This window comes from Alnus glutinosa, chromosome 3 (assembly GCF_958979055.1).
Source record: "Alnus glutinosa chromosome 3, dhAlnGlut1.1, whole genome shotgun sequence".
In the NCBI taxonomy this organism is placed as follows: Eukaryota; Viridiplantae; Streptophyta; class Magnoliopsida; order Fagales; family Betulaceae; genus Alnus; species Alnus glutinosa.
The window spans coordinates 8,508,959-8,527,356 of record NC_084888.1 but is presented as its reverse complement, the minus strand read 5'-3'; the positions used below and the strand labels follow the sequence as shown (position 1 = coordinate 8,527,356).

Here is an 18,398-nt window from a genome sequence, read left to right as displayed (position 1 = left end):
GGACCTAAAGCAGTAGAGCAGCGGGGTTCATCTGTCATACACATTTTGGATTTGAGGCCCAAAAAATGAGCCATGCTTTTCCTCTTTTCTTCTTTTGGGTCACAATTTACGGCCCAACTCAAGTTTTAGTCCAAAAACTTGATATTCTTACCCTCTCCTCCTTGCGTCCTCTAAAAGTCCTCCTTCAAAATTAATTATTTATTATCATATGTTTTGTGTCAACAGATAAGCCACAAGTCCATATATATTATCAACTCGATCTATCCGTCCAAACCAAAAAAAAAAGAAACCTGATCTATCCTAACAGCAAATTAAGTTTAGACTAAAATAGAATAAATAAATAAAATGAGACTGAGAAACTAGGGATATGAGCTGCAATCAAGTCGAGCTTTAAGATTTTAAGATTGACTTGTTTATGAGTCGAACTTAAATAGTTAAGCTCGAACTCGAGTCAAGCTATGAAATGTGTATTCAAGCTCGACTCGTTTAAAACTCTAACGAGCTCGAGCTTGTTGAAAATGCCATTCGAGTCGAGCTGAGTTGCTTGTCCGACTTACGTAGAGCTCGAGTTTGGCTATTAAATTTTTTGGTTAAATAGAAACTTGCCCCCTGTAGTTTGCAAACTTTATTTTTTGCTCCCTGAGTTTTACTTTTTATCATAGGTGGTACCTGTGGTATGTGAAAAGACGGAAATGATACCTCAGTCTAATTTTCCATTCAAAACTAACGTCCAGTCACGTCATCCTATAGGTGTCGAAGTGCATGCGCGACACCTGTCCCCGTGACACACTTCAGCGCTGACGTGGCTATCATTTTTCTTTATTATTATTTTAATGATTTCTTTTTCATATATATATATAAAAAATAATAATAATAATAAAATAAAATTCTTGAGCCACCCCTTTGGGCAGCCACTCCCATTTTGGCCAAGGTCAAGGCCATTTTTGGGGGTAGCCGAACCACCCCGAGCCACCCCCATTAGGCCTGGGGTGGCTCGTCATGGCCAAAATGGGGGTGGTTTTGGCTTGGGGGTGGCTCAATGGCCAAGGTTTTTCTCACTTTGGCCCTTGGGGGGTGGTTTGCCACCCCTATGGGCCACGGGGGTGGTTCGGCCACCCCCAGGCCAAATGGTGGTGGCCGGCCACCCCAACAATTTTTATTTTTTATTTTTTTTAAGAACCACAATTTTATTTTATTTTTTCCAATAGATACTCCTGTAGTTTTATAAATTTCATGATGTGCCCCATGTGGTTTTAATAAGTACCGAAAATAATACTTTGTTTTTGTAATTATATCACAAATGGTACTTTGTACACAAACAATATTTGATATATTTGGTATGCCTGTTTTGAACCAAAAGTAACAAATATGCCTGTCGTGTATCAAAATAATATGTTGACAAGAATTGAACCCTTCATAAAAAATAAAAAATATAAAAAAATGCTATCAGTCCTGTGTAACAATTGAAAACACAAAATAATCTGTGTGGCCAATTGATATAACCCAAAAAATGACCAAATATTTATTACTTCAACACAATTTTTTTTTCCAATGTATACCCCTGTGGTTTTATAGATTTCATGATGTGGCCCTTGTGATTTAAATAATTATCAGAAATGGTCTCTTGGTTTTATAAATATATCACACATAGTACTTTGTACACAATTAATATATATTTGTCTCTAAAGAGTAACTCAATCGGCTGGGGACCACGCCACATGAAATGGAGGTTACTAGTTTGAATCTCTCCTCCTCCTCTAGTGCGGATATGTCAAAAAATAAAATAAATATATTTTGTAATATCCACCTCTAAGCCAAATGGGAGTGGTTTCGGCCACCCCCATTTTGGCCCTTGGGGGTGGCCGAACCACCCCCAAGGGCCATGGGGGTGGTTCGGCCACCCCCAAAAATGGCCTTGGGGGTGGCTAAACTACCCCCTTGGGCAAAATGGGGGTGGCATGTGGCCCAAAGGGGTGGCTGAGCCACCCAGAATTTTTTATTTATTTATATATATATATATAAGAAATCATTAAAATAATAATAAAGAAAAATGATAGCCACGTCAGCGCTGAATTGTATCATGGGGACAGGTGTCGCGCATGCACGCCGACACCTGTAGGATGACGTGGTTGGACGTTAGTTTTGGATGAAAAATTATACGGAGGTACCATTTCTGTCTTTTCACGTACCACCTATGATAAAAAGTAAAATTCAGAGAGCAAAAAATAAAGTTTGCAAACAACAGGGGGCAAGTTTCTATTTAACCCTAAATTTTTCAATGTCTAATCAAAGCAGAGTTTAAGTCCAAATTTGTGAATATCTATACATTTATTTATAACATAAATATATAATATATAACTATATAAGGCATATTATAAAATATAATACATTACTACAATCAATAAGTAACAAATTAACAATATGTTATTATATATATCTAGAGAGTATAAACTATGGTATATGTAATAATGTGAGCAAGTAATAAGTCTAATATACTCTATATAACTAAGTAATTATAATATAAGTATAATATATAACAATTGTTAACCATGTACGATGTGATATACGTGTATTTATATATATATATATAGACAATAACTATTCAATATAGTTATATTGTCATAAATTTAATTATTAATAACTTAATATGTTAGTTTAATATACTAAATACTACTATCAAAGTATTATAATTAATATGTAATACTATATTTACTTAGCTAGTATATTATATGAATATTTAGTAAATATTTTTTTATTTTATCAAAAAATGACTTATAAAGTATAGTTAACTACTATATATATCTATATACAAAATATACATAGAAATATCGAGTAACATATAGTTAATTATATTTACTTAGTATATGTTAATTAACTAGATAATGTGTTAGTTTATGAATTAGCTAGTTAGTATGTTAACTAATACACACACATATAAATATTAAGTAACATATATAACATATATTACTTGATTACTAACATACATTCTTAAATTTATATATATACACAAGAGATATATATGAACGATCTAACGAACCGAACAAGTTATCCGGTCAATCTTTGAATGATTTGAGCTCGTGAGCTCCTATCGGGTATTGTCGAGTAAGTCGAATATGTATCAATTACTAATCGATTGGGTTTCTACAATATCGAGCTCGAGTTTGGATCGGGCTAAACCAAGTCAATATCGAGCGGATTGTCGAACGAATATCCTCTTGAGTATATTTGAATGGAACAGTCAGGACATTAGCCAACTTAATTCCCTGGCCACCATATGAATTTGACATAATTCACGCTACTAATTACATCTTGAGTCTTCGTCGCTATCTGACGAAGTATCTCAAATATGACTAGTTCCATGAATATGACTGCGATTTAATCCCCCACCCTTTCTTCCAACTCTCAGTGGCATATAAAGTGCTGGCTTACTCAAAAATTTCTCCTTTCCTAAACCACTTGAGTCGATGTTCATCTCCTTCATTGCCACTCTACCGTTATGGATTGGTTCATCCCCTCATTGTTAATCAACTGTCAAATCCCCACCTAATTCAAACAAAAACTAGTGTCATTTTCACACACTATATATCTTTATCATAATTCTCCTCTTCCCCTCTTTCTTGTCTCGCTACGCTTACAATTTACTGTTCACAAATGATAAGTCTATGTCTCAATGTAGACAAAAAACATTTTCAGACACTATATATCTTTATCATAATTCTCCTCTTCCCCTCTTTTATGTCTCGCTACGCTTACAATTTACTATTTACAAATGATAAGTCTATGTCTCAATGTAGACAAAAAAACTACAAAAATTTTCCCCTGCTGCATTTGATAAGAATAGAATGCTTTTCTTCATAAACATTATTTTGAATAAGGATTTTTAAGGTATCCAATCTGCACCATCCAGTTGTAAAGAAAAACCAAGGTGAAGGAAAAGATCAACACGAAGACATTTCTTTTAGGCTTTTACCTACAAGTGCCCCACAAACCTTTTTTTAATTTTTTTTATTCCTACTAATTATATAAACCCCAAGAGGCCCATATATCACCAACGATTTTTTTTATTAAAAAAAAAAAAAGAAAAAGAAAAAGAAAAAAAAGAAAAAAAAGAAGAAGAAGAAGAAGAAGAAGAGGAGGTTGCTAATTTGCCATGCATAGTCAATCGCCGCCTGTGGACTTACAAAGGAAAAGCCAAGGCCGTACGCCGCGTGGCAATCAGATAGGAGCTTACCAAAAAAAGCACGAGTACTGTAATTTGTAAGGTAGCCACGTCACACCTATACCTTTAAACTTGTTCCCACACACGACTCTCTAGCTATGAGCAAGAGAAAAGAAAACTAGGGTACGTGTCTTCAATATTCAACGACTTTTTCATGTAACCCATTAGATTTTTGCCACGTCATGAGAGAGAGCCCCAAAATCTCCAAAGGAAAAAGACAACGTAATAGATAACCGAAGGCAGCTGGCAAGATTTTATTGGTACGAGGGTGACAACTAACAATAGTTGTCGTGTAGCAGCTAAATTTATTGGCTCAAAATATGACTTTGATTTTTTCTGATATGTAATGGTTTTCTAAACTTTATTTTTTAGAATACTTAAAGTCGGGCACTTTGTTACCGTCGTTATAAGACAGAGACTCACCCTAATCACTCTAATCTAGTAGCTTAAGCCCACGGCTTATGGTCAAGTGGCTAAAAACTGTGGCTTGAACCCGGCCTTTTATTATTTTATATGAACACTTCAATATATATATATACATATATATATAAACTTAGAAGAGAAATGATAAGGGCATTAATGTTGCAATGTGATAGCCCACGTAAGAGGTCGTAAGCAAGCCACAAGCCAAGAATATAATAGGAGACGGCTTGGACCAAAAGCTGTCGCCGTTTTCTTCTTAAAGAGCTTCATCTATATTTAAACAAAATAATGAAGGATTAACAACAAATGGACAACACTCAAAAAAAGGCATTGGTGGACAAGCAGAATACGTTATCAAACTCAATAGGTTTTGGATATAAAGCAGCAATCAGGAAACCCAGTCATACCCGAAACCATGTTTATATAGACTAACATTTTCTCAAATTAATAACAAGCCAATGCATACATGCAATATCACCACCAAGTTTCAAGGACTGAAAGTTGTGAATCCCAACAGGATGTTAGATAAAGGAGAATATTCTCCGTCGACAGTGGTGGCAGCAGAGCCTTTTGCCTGCATCGACACGCTCACCTCTATGACAAAGAAGAAGAAGAAGAAGAAGAATGAAAGAAGGTTCAGCGATGAACAAATCAGATCATTGGAAACAATGTTCGAGTCAGAGTCAAGGCTCGAGCCACAGAAGAAACTGCAGATGGCAAAAGAGCTTGGGTTGCAGCCACGGCAGGTTGCAATATGGTTTCAGAATAGGAGAGCTCGATGGAAGTCAAAGCAGCTCGAACGGGACTACAGCACACTTCGAGCCAATTACAACAGCCTGGCTGCCAAGTTTGAAGCTGCCAAGAAAGAAAAGCATGCCTTGGTTGTACAGGTAATCTTGTTAATGAAAACAGACCCATTCGTAATTCACAGAGAGGCTTACGAAGATTGCTTTATTTTTGACAGTTGCAGAAGCTGAATGATCTGCTGCAAAAGCCGCAGGAGGAAAGGTATTGCAAGCCAGATGTAGCTGCAAAAAGCACACAAAGTGAATCGGGCAATGGAGACATGACCAAATGTGAATCGGGAACAAAGGCAACCTTGTTCACGGATAAATCAGAACATGGACTAGGTGTCCTGTCAGATGAGGATACCAGCACAAGGGCAGGGTACTTTGGAATGGAAGATGAACCCAACCTTCTGAATATGCTGGATGCCGATAGTTCCTTGACATCACCTGAAGATTGGGTAAGTTTGAACTCTGATGGTCTCTTCCACCAGTATAATAGTGATTTTCAGTGGAGGGATTTCTGGTCTTGAATGAAGTAAAATGCTCAACAAAGCATGGAGGTTGCGTCTGCAAAATAATCTTCCTTCTGTTTCAAAGATTCTATCTGCTTCATGAAGGGGAAGATATGCACTCTACAGAAATGATTTCAGAGGCAATGAATGTAGCTTTTTCGAACAGTAGAGAAACTCCATCTATCTGCTTCATGTGATTACAAAAGCTGCTAATGTTGATCCCAATTTTAATCAAATGCGGTTCAAAGTTGAAGTCCCCTATAGTTTGGGCCATGAAGTATAATTTGGATACTTGTAGTTAAGGAACTGAAGAAATAAAAAGTGCCATGGGGAGTAGGAAGTCTCCAAAGAGTTCATATGCAGACTAAAGGGCTCGGGAAAAATAAAGAGAAATCATTCACAAGTGGTGGGCTCCAAAATAGACAAATGTACTAGTTCAAGTAGAATTTTGAAGAGTTGGTATCATGGTAAAAAAATAAACTAAACCCCCAGATTTGGTCTTCAATTCTCAATTATTCTGCTTTTCAAATGGTTGTGCATGCTTTTGTGCAAATAAACAAGTTTCATAAGGCCCAATTTCAAGGAATGTGCTTCAGATGTTTGTGCCACTCAAAACTACAGAATTACTTGCGAATTAATAGAAAACAAACAAACAAACAAGTAATTCGAACTAAATAAACATTATAAGAAATGATACCAGTACTGAGAAAGACAGGAGATTTCAAAATACAAACATGAAAATTATATAGTTATAGAATGGTTAGATAAAAATTTTCTAGCTACTCGTGCAACATTCTTGATAAGATATTACAGCAAATCAGATAAACCAAATATCATTGTACTCAGCTGCAGGATCAATGCCATTCAATACAAAGAGCATGAGATAATACTACATCTTCCTATTAACTTAAGATTTTAGGAAAAATGATAATTTAACATAGTTTCAGAGCAGAGGTCCTGAGTTTGAACCATATTTCCTTTATTTACCTCACATTTCAATTAAATATTCAACTTGTTGGGTTTCACCTATAAAAATGGAGTTTAAGCCCAAACTTGAAGGGGAGTGCTAAAATATTGATTAAATTATTAAATTTACATCTTCCTATTAGCTTAAACTTTTAGAAAAAGTGGTAATTTAACAAATACCAGCTCAGATAGCCTAGAAGTGATGGGGAGTACTCTTGCATTTTTCCCTCAACTAATAGGAGATACAGCAGAGAATTAAAGTAATCCTAAATGATAGATAAGTACCATTATCACCCTAGTTGTCAAAGTGAAAGCTCAATGCTGCAAAACAGATGAGGATCATGCGCAAAGAATACCAGAAAATATAGACAACATAGACAAGCAACCAAAACTACTAAAAGAAGATATATAAGTGGTTTGGCCACAAGGCCTACATCCATAGGAATCAGCAAGAGAAAACTTCCATTATCATGCTTGGGGATTAGAACATCCATGGATCCATTGAACAATCATATATGAGAAAACACAGAAGATACTATCAACCGCACCAGTCTCTCTCTTACACATCTTAACACAATCCCAAACCACTCAAAAATCCATGGCTTGACTTTGGATCCTCTGGATATCCCAAGGAATTTCAGTGGAGTTTTGCCTATCTTACCTAGTGAATCAATATTTAGCACTTAAGATTGGCAAAAAAATTTAGACAAACAAATAATATTCAACACATCCTTAGAAAAACACTTGATAAATTTATCGATCCCCAACTTCAACAATACCTGTCCCCTAGATAAACTCATAACATAATATCCGGGTCCACATTACCAGTTTACCACCAACAGCAACCAGTGCTTGAACAAAGATCCTAGGAGCTCCTGATATGATACTCTGAACGTGAAACCAAAGCCCGTTAGCAAGTTGGCTTGATTTAACCCGAATTGGCCTAAAAGGTTCTCATTCAGATATCATTATCATAGTTTCATTAAATCTTGATTTTGGATCCTTTGCCTGCTAGATATTCTTCTTGAACTTTTCATACTAACAATGAACCTTATACTGTATAGCACCTCAAAGAAACTCATAAAAAAATAAATTTAAAAATTTAAAATTAATTAATTAAAAAAAAAAAAAAAAAAAAACCTCAACAGAGCAAACCTTCACACCAGATGTAAATAATCACAAGATTTTATGTAATGCCGATTGAACATTGCTACATACAAGTCTGTCACAGGAGCAATAATTGAAAAGATAAGGGAATAATTATAAGCTTCGAATGTCCCCACAAATGACCAAGTGAACTCTTAGCGTGCACAGAATATTAATCACAGAACAGAATATATGTGCCAGTACATCTTTTCCAGTTGACATAACAACAATGTAAGAAGCCATCATTCCTAATCTTAATTCAGCACCAGTTACAACATATTTCCCTTGTCTCAAAATAGATGATATGGTTTGAAATGACATGATTATTAGTGAAAAGGTAAAAATATTGTGGTTTTCCTAATTTTTTAAATGTGTATATTAAAGATAACATGACTTTTGATATGAAACTTATTTGTTTTTTTTGAAAGGGTTAAATACGTTTTTGCCCCTTGAGGTTGAACGGAAGTACTATCTCTGTCTTTAGCCATAAACGAGGTACCATCTACGGCACAAAATGAACCACAAGGTGCAAAAAATAAAGTCTTTAAACCACAAGGGGATCGAACGTATTTAACCCTTATTTAAAAATTAGTAATATAGGAAATGAAGAATTATAAAGTTCCATTTTTAGAAGTTTATATATTTTGACATAACTCCATAAAGGAAATGTTATCATCTATTTTGGGAAGCAAGTAATATACATTTATTATGAAGAAAGAGCAGATAACACCAAATAAAGATTGACCAAGTTACTTGAAGACTTCGATAATAAAACGTCATGAGAGGAAAGACTGACATGTCCAAAAAATTTCAAAGCTTTTCTATTCAGATCTATCATATTGCGAACTAGTAAAATATTATGACCATGGAAACCAATAACACCACATTGCATTAGCTAGAGACATAAAATAATCATATTTCCATCAGACCTTCAATGACATTTATCACTTGTGCATCTTCCATACAAATTTTTGGATTAGAAATCACATTTCCTCTTCCATATACCACAAAAATCTAGAGAAAAATTAAAATCCATTATCAATATCTATTTGAATACAAAGGAATAAGTGAATCATAAACAGACCAGTATGCCCTAGCATAGACATTATAAGACTTATGAACCTTTTCCTAGAATTAATCTAGCTTTGAACTATAACTCTAGTTATCCAATTTCTCTATGATTAACCCCATGTGTGACATGCTACAACCTAATACATTCTCACATATGCCTTGATAATTCAAGCATTCTGAACCTAGCCCTAGGCAAAAATTCACCTCTTTAAATTTTATTAGCATTTCAATCAGAGTAAAATCAACGAATTCAGAAAACTACACTTCTATTTTTAACCCATATCCTTGCAACTCAGCAAACAAAATTTCCAACCACAAAAATGTATTTTGTATAAAGTCCGCTAAAACACTCTCTCTCTCTATCCCCCCCCACACACAAAAAAAAGGCCCTGATTCTCTAAATTAGAGTACTAATCTTAGAATCAGTTTAAGCTAAGTGCAATATCTTCATTTTCAAAATTATATATAATTTGATTGAAGCTTATTTCCTGTTTTCCTCTTCTATTCCTTCCATCTTCGAGTTGGTACTAAGCTTCACTAGTCTTTTCTTCTGCATCTTCATTTTTCCTTTAGCTTCGCTGATCTTCTCAACCTTTGTGAAAACTCATCAGTGATAAATTAAACTCTTCCAGAAGAGAAGATCTTACAGAATCCAGGACAGAAACAAGTTGCTTTCATGTCTTAAATGATGAAAGGATCTTTAACATTCAATGTAGTGATAGATGTTATTAATGCTACACTGGCATTACATCAGAATTGCAAAATAACTCTGATTTAAGATTTGTTACCATGCCTCTCCAACCTTAGAATTGCGATTTGATGTTGAATGTTTACTGTTTGGAAGCTTATATAGAGATAGAGATTTTCTCTTCAAAGCATTTTATCCTTAAATTCATAAGCATAAATCTCAAACTTAGCTATAAATTAACCATGCAGTTAAATCCATATATATATATATATAAAATCAACTATTATTGCTTCTTACAGCAATGCTTTTTGATAATCCTCAGAATCAATTCCTCTAAATTAAATATATGTACATCAACGTATAAGCAACCCCCACCCGATCGATTATTTCATGCTTTTAGTGTAGCGTGTAACAGTTAATGCTATGCTCCTCAGGATTCCACCGTCCACTGAAAAACAGACGGTGATGTAAAAGAGTACTCATTCTTTTTTATTTGTTCATTTTATTTTTTAACATTCACTTAATTCTCAATCTTCGCCCAACCAAACAGATCCTAAACGCAAAATGTGAAGAAACTGAGAACAATACCGTGGTGCCTGGGTTGATGTTAGACCCTTCTCGCAGCCAGCACGATCCAATTCCATTCTTCTTCTTCTTCTTTTCTCGGCGCCGGTCACGAATTTTTTTTTTATTTTTTCCCCATCATTTTTACATTTTAACAGACTCGAAAACCCACCGCCCCCAGTCCAAAGCGAATTTGACGAAATATTTATCTATTTAATATTTTTATGTTTTACGAGAAAAGTTAAATACTACATTTTATTACACAATTATCCCACAACATTAATGTTGCAGAACCAATTAACCTTTAGATTTCCTTTATTTTTTTTAAAAAAATAATAATAATTCAATGGTTTGTTGAAATTGTAACATTAGCATGCTCATGTGGATATATCAATTTACAATAAGCTTCATGTGGTATAACGATGTGAAAACAAAAAATTGCAAAACCAATTCCCATGATTTACTTGATTTGTAATTAGCTTCATGTGATATCAAAATGAACTAACGCTCTGTTTGTTTCGGGGTAAAATATTTTTCTGAAAAATGTATTTCAACATTTTTTGGTGTTTGGTGGGGGCGAAAATAATGGTCGACGGAAATTATTTTCAGTTTGACCGTAAAAGCCTCTTTAATTTTTTGGAAAACGATTTTCAATTTTCAAAACTGTAAATCGTTTTATAGATTTAAAATTTTCATTATTGCATACATGTTTGTGGAAATCTGTCGCCACCGGACATTGGAGTTTGCTGGTAGCCTGACTTTACCACTGAAGATCCATGAATTTTAGTATTCGATTGCCGAAATCCTGCAAAACAAGCCAGAATTAGGCTAGTGCTGGAATCTGGTCTGCAGAATTCCGGCGAACCAGATTATGGCCAAACTGGTCAGAATCTGACCAATATGGCCGGAATCCAGCCAGTACAGTCAAATTCTAGCGGACCAAATTTTAACTAAACTCGGCCGTATTGTTTGGATTCCAGCCAAAACTGTCTGGAATCTTTACTGCACAATGTTTATACACACTTTATACAACAAAGCTAATGTAAAAATGATTTTCACTTCTTTTTTTTTAAAAATAAAATAAAATTGAACACATTAACTTTATTGTACAAAGCGTGTATAAATATTATGCAGCAAACATTACTTTAAAACTTTTGGCTCTACGTGATTTGAACCAAGTCTTAAATGTCACTTGATTTGTCTCTAAGGGATAGTTCAATCGGTTGGGAACTACGCTTCATGAAGTGGAGGTCACTAGTTTAAATTCTCCTTCTCCTCTTGTGTGGACATATCAAAAAAGAAAAAATGTCACTTTATTTAAACTATTTAACCATGCATTTAATTAAAGATATAAATACAAAATAACATTTATTATCTCATGCTTATTGTATTTGTAATCCATTGAACTAAGTTAATATAGGCCCTAACAAATGGGTTGGGACACTATAAGCAGGGCCTTGGGCTTGCCTACGGGTTACTCGAGGCCTAAGGTAGGGAATGTTACATTGTTTGTGTGAAGATGGAGTGTTACTCTCTCTCTCTCTCACACACTTTTTTCTTTTCTTTTAGTTCATTTCTGAATTTAAAAGGCCAAATGTGGGCTTCTTTTTCTTCTTCTTTTTTACTTATTTATTTTTATTTATTTTGTTTTTATGAGGGCTTGAACATGAAAAAAAAAAAAAAAAAAAATTACCAAAAAGTTGATGTGAATCCCATTAATAATAAAACACACGAAAAGATAAATAGAATATATTTATAAAGGGAACTTAAACCTTTAGCCAATACGGATAGGTTGCACAGAGAATTACTAATATAAATAGGACTCTTAAACTATTTAAGTATCCAACCGACTAGGTTTGTTTTTACTTAGAAATAAATCTGACTCAACCATTAACTACCACTTAGAGTAATATCTCTTACGGAATTATAATTTTTAATTGGAATCTAACAGGACTCTAGATAAGATTACATCAAGAGTGTTTGAATCTTGACCGTCCAAATTCTATAGTTGAATCCAATGGCGTGTTTGTGAAGGTGGATAGATGGATGGCTAGGTTGCTGTTGCAGGAGTTATAATTTACAGTGGCAAGAGGAAGAAAAGTGATATTAGGGGTGAGTCTAGCCTTCTTGTGTTCTTTTTTTGAACCAACACCCTTTGTTTTGCAATTTTAAAATTTTGAGCCCAACGACATTGGATCTAAATTTTCTACAAACTGGTTGGTAAGAAATTTTATACAACCTACATATAAGATTGACATGTGTCCCTTGACATGTGAGAAGCACATGCTAAAACATGTACTTCTCACATGCTTTTTTAATAGCATTAATAAAAAAATATGTGCTTCTTACATGTTTAGATGACACATGTCACTCTTATATATATGGGTTGTATGAAATTTCTTACAAATCAATTTGTAAAAAATTTCTGTCCAATGAAATTTGTGTAAAAATACATCTTGCCGTCCAAACCCATAGCAAGAGAAGTCCATTTATTTGGTGATTGGATGCAAGCCGAATCTCGTTTGAAAATCCTTTAGCTAAAATACAGTAAGTAGCCTTAGAACATTCTCATAGCTAGAAAATTAACTTCTTCTTTTTTCTTTTTTTTTTTTTTATCTTTTCTTTTTAGCTACATATTTTTAGAAAAACCTCACATTCAACTTTTTTAAAACTTTCTCTACTTTCTTAAAATAATCTTTTTAATGATATATGTTTTTTTTTTTTTTTTTTTAATCTCATCCGTTTCTCTTCACATTTGCTCTCCACATTTGAAAAGTACACAAATTTAATAAACAGTATAGAGAATGCTACAAATACTAGCTAGATTTGGAGAGCATTAGTAGGAAAATTGAAAATTATTGTAGCAATAGTTAATTCAATGTAGGGGTGTTTTTTTTAAGGATCTTAGCTAAAATTTCGATAAAAAGTTACTTTAGAAATGCTATAGAAAACATAAAAATGCTAAATATCATATTTTCTTTTCAAAATTATACCACAATGCCGATAAGCTTAATATGACAATTACAACCAACTGTTTTATATATATATATAAAAGGACTCTTCTAATCATTGATTGAAATTATTGGATTAACATTATAAAATAAAAATATAATAAAATTATCATATTAATAATATAAAATAATTGTGAAATAAAAATATAATTTTAACAATTGCATTACTCGTACTAAAAAGCTATCGGATTGAAATTTGGAGAAACGAGTGACGTTAGATAGTTTTCAAAACGATAACAAAAATGTGTCGTTAACTGAAGGATTCTGGACGGGCAGACGGGCAGTGGCAAAGTGGACGTCGTTGCTTGCGAGGGGTTCTAAAAGGCAAGTAAAACGTCGTCGTAGTGGTACTAAACCTCTCACTCTTAACTCTCTTGCAAGTTGCAAGTCTGTGCGTTTGTGCTGGTTCAGCGAAGGCAGAGAGTCAAAGGCTCACAGAGACAAGGAAAAGAGAGAGTGATGAACGACCTCTCTGATTCAGCTCTAGAAGACCAGCACTGCTGTACTTGCAATCCCATTCCTCCTCTATTTCTCTACGTTCTCATACCCATCTTCCTTCTGGGCCTTGCTGTCTCCGTTTTCATACTCATTGCGGTCCACAACGCCCTCTTCTTTGTGTCCTTGCTTGTGCTCTCGGCTCTGGTCCTTGCCTTCATAGTCTGGAACACCCTTCAGTGGAAGAGCAATGGGGCAATTCTTTTCTTTCTTCGCTCTCTTCCTCAGTCTGACCTTAGGATGGCTCGTGAGGGACAGCTCGTTAAGATCACTGGGGTACCAACCATTTCTCTCTTAATTCTTTTCTTTTAATGGGTTTTTTTATGATGCGCATTTTTCTTTTTGTTGGCGGCATGGTTTTTGGGCTCTGCTTGGTTGCTGAAAAAATAAGAGGGGAGGAGATGAAACCTGAAACTGGCAGTGTTATGGTTACTTTTCTTTTGGGTTTTTCAAAAAGAAAAGTAAAAACCATCAGAGTGTGAACCTCCGGCTAGAAATGAAATAGAATGGAAAAATTGTACATTTCCTTCGAACCAATCATGGGCATTGTTAAAAAGTTTTGTTATTTTTACCGCTCTCTCTCTTTCTCGTGATTGTGACCATTAGTTTGTTGTTGTTTTATGTGGACAGAGATGGTGATAAATTAATGGACTCTGAAACGCTTCCCCTCTAATGGGCTGCTAAAAAAAATGCAGCAAAAGAATGTCAAAATGAAGCTATCGTCTCATAGTTTCTGTTGTTTTTAATTCCAGAAACTGAGAGAAAAAAAGAAGAACAAATCAACTCAGCCAAGCCAGATAAATCAATAGGTCTTGGCGGGCTAGAGGTTTTTCTGTTTATGGTCTTCTAAAATGAAGAATTTTATGACTGAAAACTGCCTTCCTCTACCTTCATTTTTGTTTAGCAACTGTTTGGAGGAAAGTCTGTTTATTTGTACTTTTTAATGTGGATAAGATAAGAGGATGTGGTTGAAAGCTATGAACCAGAAGTTTGAGGATTTATGAGTGAAGGATTTCGAGCTTCTCACTTATGAGGCTATAGAAGATTGGTAAAACAATATGAGGGATGGATATTTCTCATATCATAAACTTGTATTAACTGTTAGTGTTGATGTCTTTGGATGCAGTTTGTTCCTTCTATATGTGATTTAACGAGAAATATTAAAGAAAATTTAAAATTTATTCTATTTAAGCCAATTTTCAGAATTTGATGTTTCACTCATACTGATTGGAGATAGGGACTTGGTATTTTGCGAACCAAAGCAAGTATTTTCTAGATATGAATCCTTTGTTTAGAACATGGACTTCACACTCTCGACCTTTCATGTGATTGGGAAATTATGATAGAAAACGCTTTATGTTTCTTGTGAGGAAGATAGGTCTTTTCAGGAACATCTTGATGAACTGAGTATTGGAATTGTATCATCTGACATGCTGATTGTGCAGATTAATATCATTTGACATGCTGACTGTGCAGATTAATAATGTCTCTGAACGTGCAGACTTTTCCATCACGTTGGCTGATTCTGTTTATTTTCATGTTAATTTCCCCTTTTATTCTCATCTATCATCCATTATGTGCTGTATTCTATTAGCAGGTAACATTTCCTTCTACCTGGTGGAGACCAATTCTTTTGTAATTCTGATGATTTCAGCTTGCATCATGTGGGAGTGTTGCCCTGGAATCTTCCTATGAAAAGGCTACCAGATGTATCTATGCATCTACTCTTTTGTATGAGTACCGAGGATTTGATCTCACACCAGTGAATCTTAAGAAATCATGCTTTCAATGGAGTTTAGCATATTGTGAGGTGCATAAAGTCTACTTAAGCCATTCAGCCTATTCTGATATAAATGAACTCTTGATTGTCCTAATTGGATTGAGTATGATGTTGATCTTGCAGGAGGTTGATGCCAGTCATTTGTTTCCATATCTGTTTCAGACCTTGAATCAATTTATGCATTAAATTAAGGTCACTATAATCTTGATGACTGTTTTCAACTAACTTGTGGCGAAGAAAAATTCCACTAAAACAGAATATGCTCAACTCAACTTATGACAACCTCTACTGGCTCCAAAACGTCTTATTGTTATTGTGCCTAAAAATTTTCTGGTTATTTCCTTCATCAAATCCTCACTCTACGTAACTTTCACTTCCTCTTCACCTTTGACCACATTCAACTTGAATCAGACATGTTTATGCTAGACATTGCAGCATCTAAGATAAAATGATTTCGGTTCTACCTCTAACGTCTTGCAGATGAGTTCAGCTCTACTGTTCCAAGTCTTATTACTAATTTACCTGACACCTGTTTTTTTTCTTTGTTCTTCTTATGTGCATATGTTGTTTCTTGGTTGCTCAGCACTATGTATTATAATGGGATGCTTTGACAAACATGGGCTCTGCTTATATGTTTATGTTTACCTTGGATTGCTTTTTTGTTATCTTGAACATCACTGCGTGACAATATACTATTATCATACAATAGAACATGAGATGAAGCTATTATAGAAGCTGAATGTGTATGGTGTACCTCCCTCTGATGTATAAAAAGCAGATGATGAGAATCTGGAAGAGGGACTTCATGAATTGAGTTACTGCAATAAATATTTGCATGGATTTGACAACTATTTGGATTGTATTTGTTTTCTTTCTTGAGCTTTTTCATTAGTTGATCGAGAACAACAGCCAGACAATGAGCTCGAGTTCACTGCCCACACCCCCCCCCCCCCCCTCCTTTTCCGCGCCTTCCCTTGCTCCCCTTTTATGCAGTGTCAGCCTGGTGCCTTTGACCTTCTCAAGTCTCTGGTTCCGCTTCTAATCTGCTCTTGTTAGTTTTCTCAGCTTACTCAGGCCTACAAGCAAAAATCTACCTTATATATCAACAATTAAAATACGATATGTTTTCAAACTACTGATATTATTCTGGTAACAGTAAAGCTCTTATTATTGTGTAATGCATTGTCAGAACTGTTAAGGTTGAATAAGAGGGAAAAATGGATGCTGCATTGTTAGATATCTAACTTCATACCATACTGCCTTGTTTGGTTCCCCGGACACTACAAGTAAATCAGCAAATGTATAGATGACATAAATGACATAATATCTACCTGAAGATTCGATCATCTACTATCTTTATATTGATGAGACACTCTGTAACATATCCTGCTATATTAAAGAACCTAGCAATCTCCCCTCATACTCTTACTTGTGCAGCATAGGACAAAGGATTGACATGATCATAATATCCGTGGATGTGAAAAAGGATATCAATAGACCCCATTACACAAGCGATGGTATAATGTCAAATTCCAAAGTCGTCATGAAATAAAATTCTCATTAATTAAATCAACAGAACTTCTGCATCTCACTATTATATAATGATGTAGATTTCCTGCCTTTTAATTGGCTTATTAGAATTAAAAATATTTGCCACCTCCTATTTAGAAAGTTTGATATTATTGTGGAATTTAATCCCTCTTGGTCTTTCCACCTGACAGAGGTCCGCCACCGACTTTTACATAACTGACAGGAAGTCTGGTGTCAGAGCTCTGGTGAAAGCTGGTTCTGATTGTAAAGTTATTCCTTTGGTCATTGAGAGCAAACTTGTGAATATTACCAGACGATGCAGAACCTTATCTCCTGATCTGAGGAAATGGTTAAGAGACAAAAACCTCTCAGAAGAAGCCCGTTTACTACGTCTTGAAGAAGGGTAACTCACTTGTTCTAATGGAGGCTTAAATTTCCTACTAAGTCTGTGTATTATTCTTTACCCCTTCTCTCTCTCTCTTTTTGGGTGGGGGGCTTTTCTTCTTTATAACTGATATACTGCAATATCCCTTAAATTTTGGCAGGTATGTCCAGGAAGGCAGCTCTGTGACTGTAATTGGAATGTTGCATCGAAATAATGATATAGTGATGATTATTCAACCCCCAGAGGTCATCTCCACAGGATGTCTCTGGCGAAAGCTTCTTCTTCCAGTTGACATTGATGGATTGATCCTACAGGTCTCTCAGATGGCTGGCCTTGTGTCAAACCAAGAGTCTACACAACAAACAGCATGGTAATACTAATGCCTGACGTATGAACTAATTAGGAGTTTGCTGTATTTTATATTTCAGATGAAACTTTCTGTAGAAATTTTTCCCTTATAATTTAGATTTTAGTTCTTCTGAATTTTCTGTCACCATGTACCTTTGCCTGCTCTAATTATTTCTTGTTCTGACTTCATTCTTACTATAATCTAATGATTTTATAGAGTTCAACTGATACCTGGATCCTCCTTCTTTCACTGCCATATATGCGAAGATTTATGAGTTGTAAAATGTATATATTGAATTGAAATCACAATGTTCAAAAAGGCTTGCCGCTTACCATATGACATTTGATATCTATTCTATTTTTTTCTGGAAAACTGGATTTAAGAAGAAAAAGAAATATTCCTCAAAGCTAATATATGCAATTTACAGAGAATTATATGTATAATGTTATTGTATTTAAATTCAAAACCACC

The 18,398-nt window shown here is 34.8% G+C and overlaps 2 protein-coding genes across 2 annotated transcripts; both read left to right on the top strand.

The window, feature by feature from the left end:
- Window positions 1-4,986: 4,986 nt before the first annotated feature.
- On the top strand, window positions 4,987-6,447 carry LOC133863918 (homeobox-leucine zipper protein ATHB-12-like). Its single transcript, XM_062300065.1, has 2 exons — window positions 4,987-5,532; window positions 5,607-6,447. Exons 1-2 carry the CDS (start codon window positions 5,101-5,103, stop codon window positions 5,958-5,960), a joined length of 786 nt encoding a protein of 261 aa, XP_062156049.1. The 5' UTR covers window positions 4,987-5,100; the 3' UTR covers window positions 5,961-6,447.
- Window positions 6,448-13,763: 7,316 nt separating this feature from the next.
- On the top strand, window positions 13,764-18,115 carry LOC133864503 (uncharacterized membrane protein At1g16860-like; the record flags this gene model as incomplete). Its single annotated transcript, XM_062300855.1, has 4 exons — window positions 13,764-14,159; window positions 15,538-15,693; window positions 17,385-17,596; window positions 17,739-18,115. Coding segments are annotated over 4 exons (978 nt in total), but the record flags the coding sequence as incomplete, so codon positions are not given.
- Window positions 18,116-18,398: the final 283 nt, after the last annotated feature.

Excerpts from the sequence above, each read along its gene's own strand:
- LOC133863918 (XM_062300065.1), top strand. The coding sequence starts at position 5,101 with ATGCATACATGCAATATCACCACCAAGTTTCAAGGACTGAAAGTTGTG. Across the intron at positions 5,533-5,606 it reads AGCATGCCTTGGTTGTACAG|TTGCAGAAGCTGAATGATCT; the intron begins GTAATCTTGTTA and ends TATTTTTGACAG.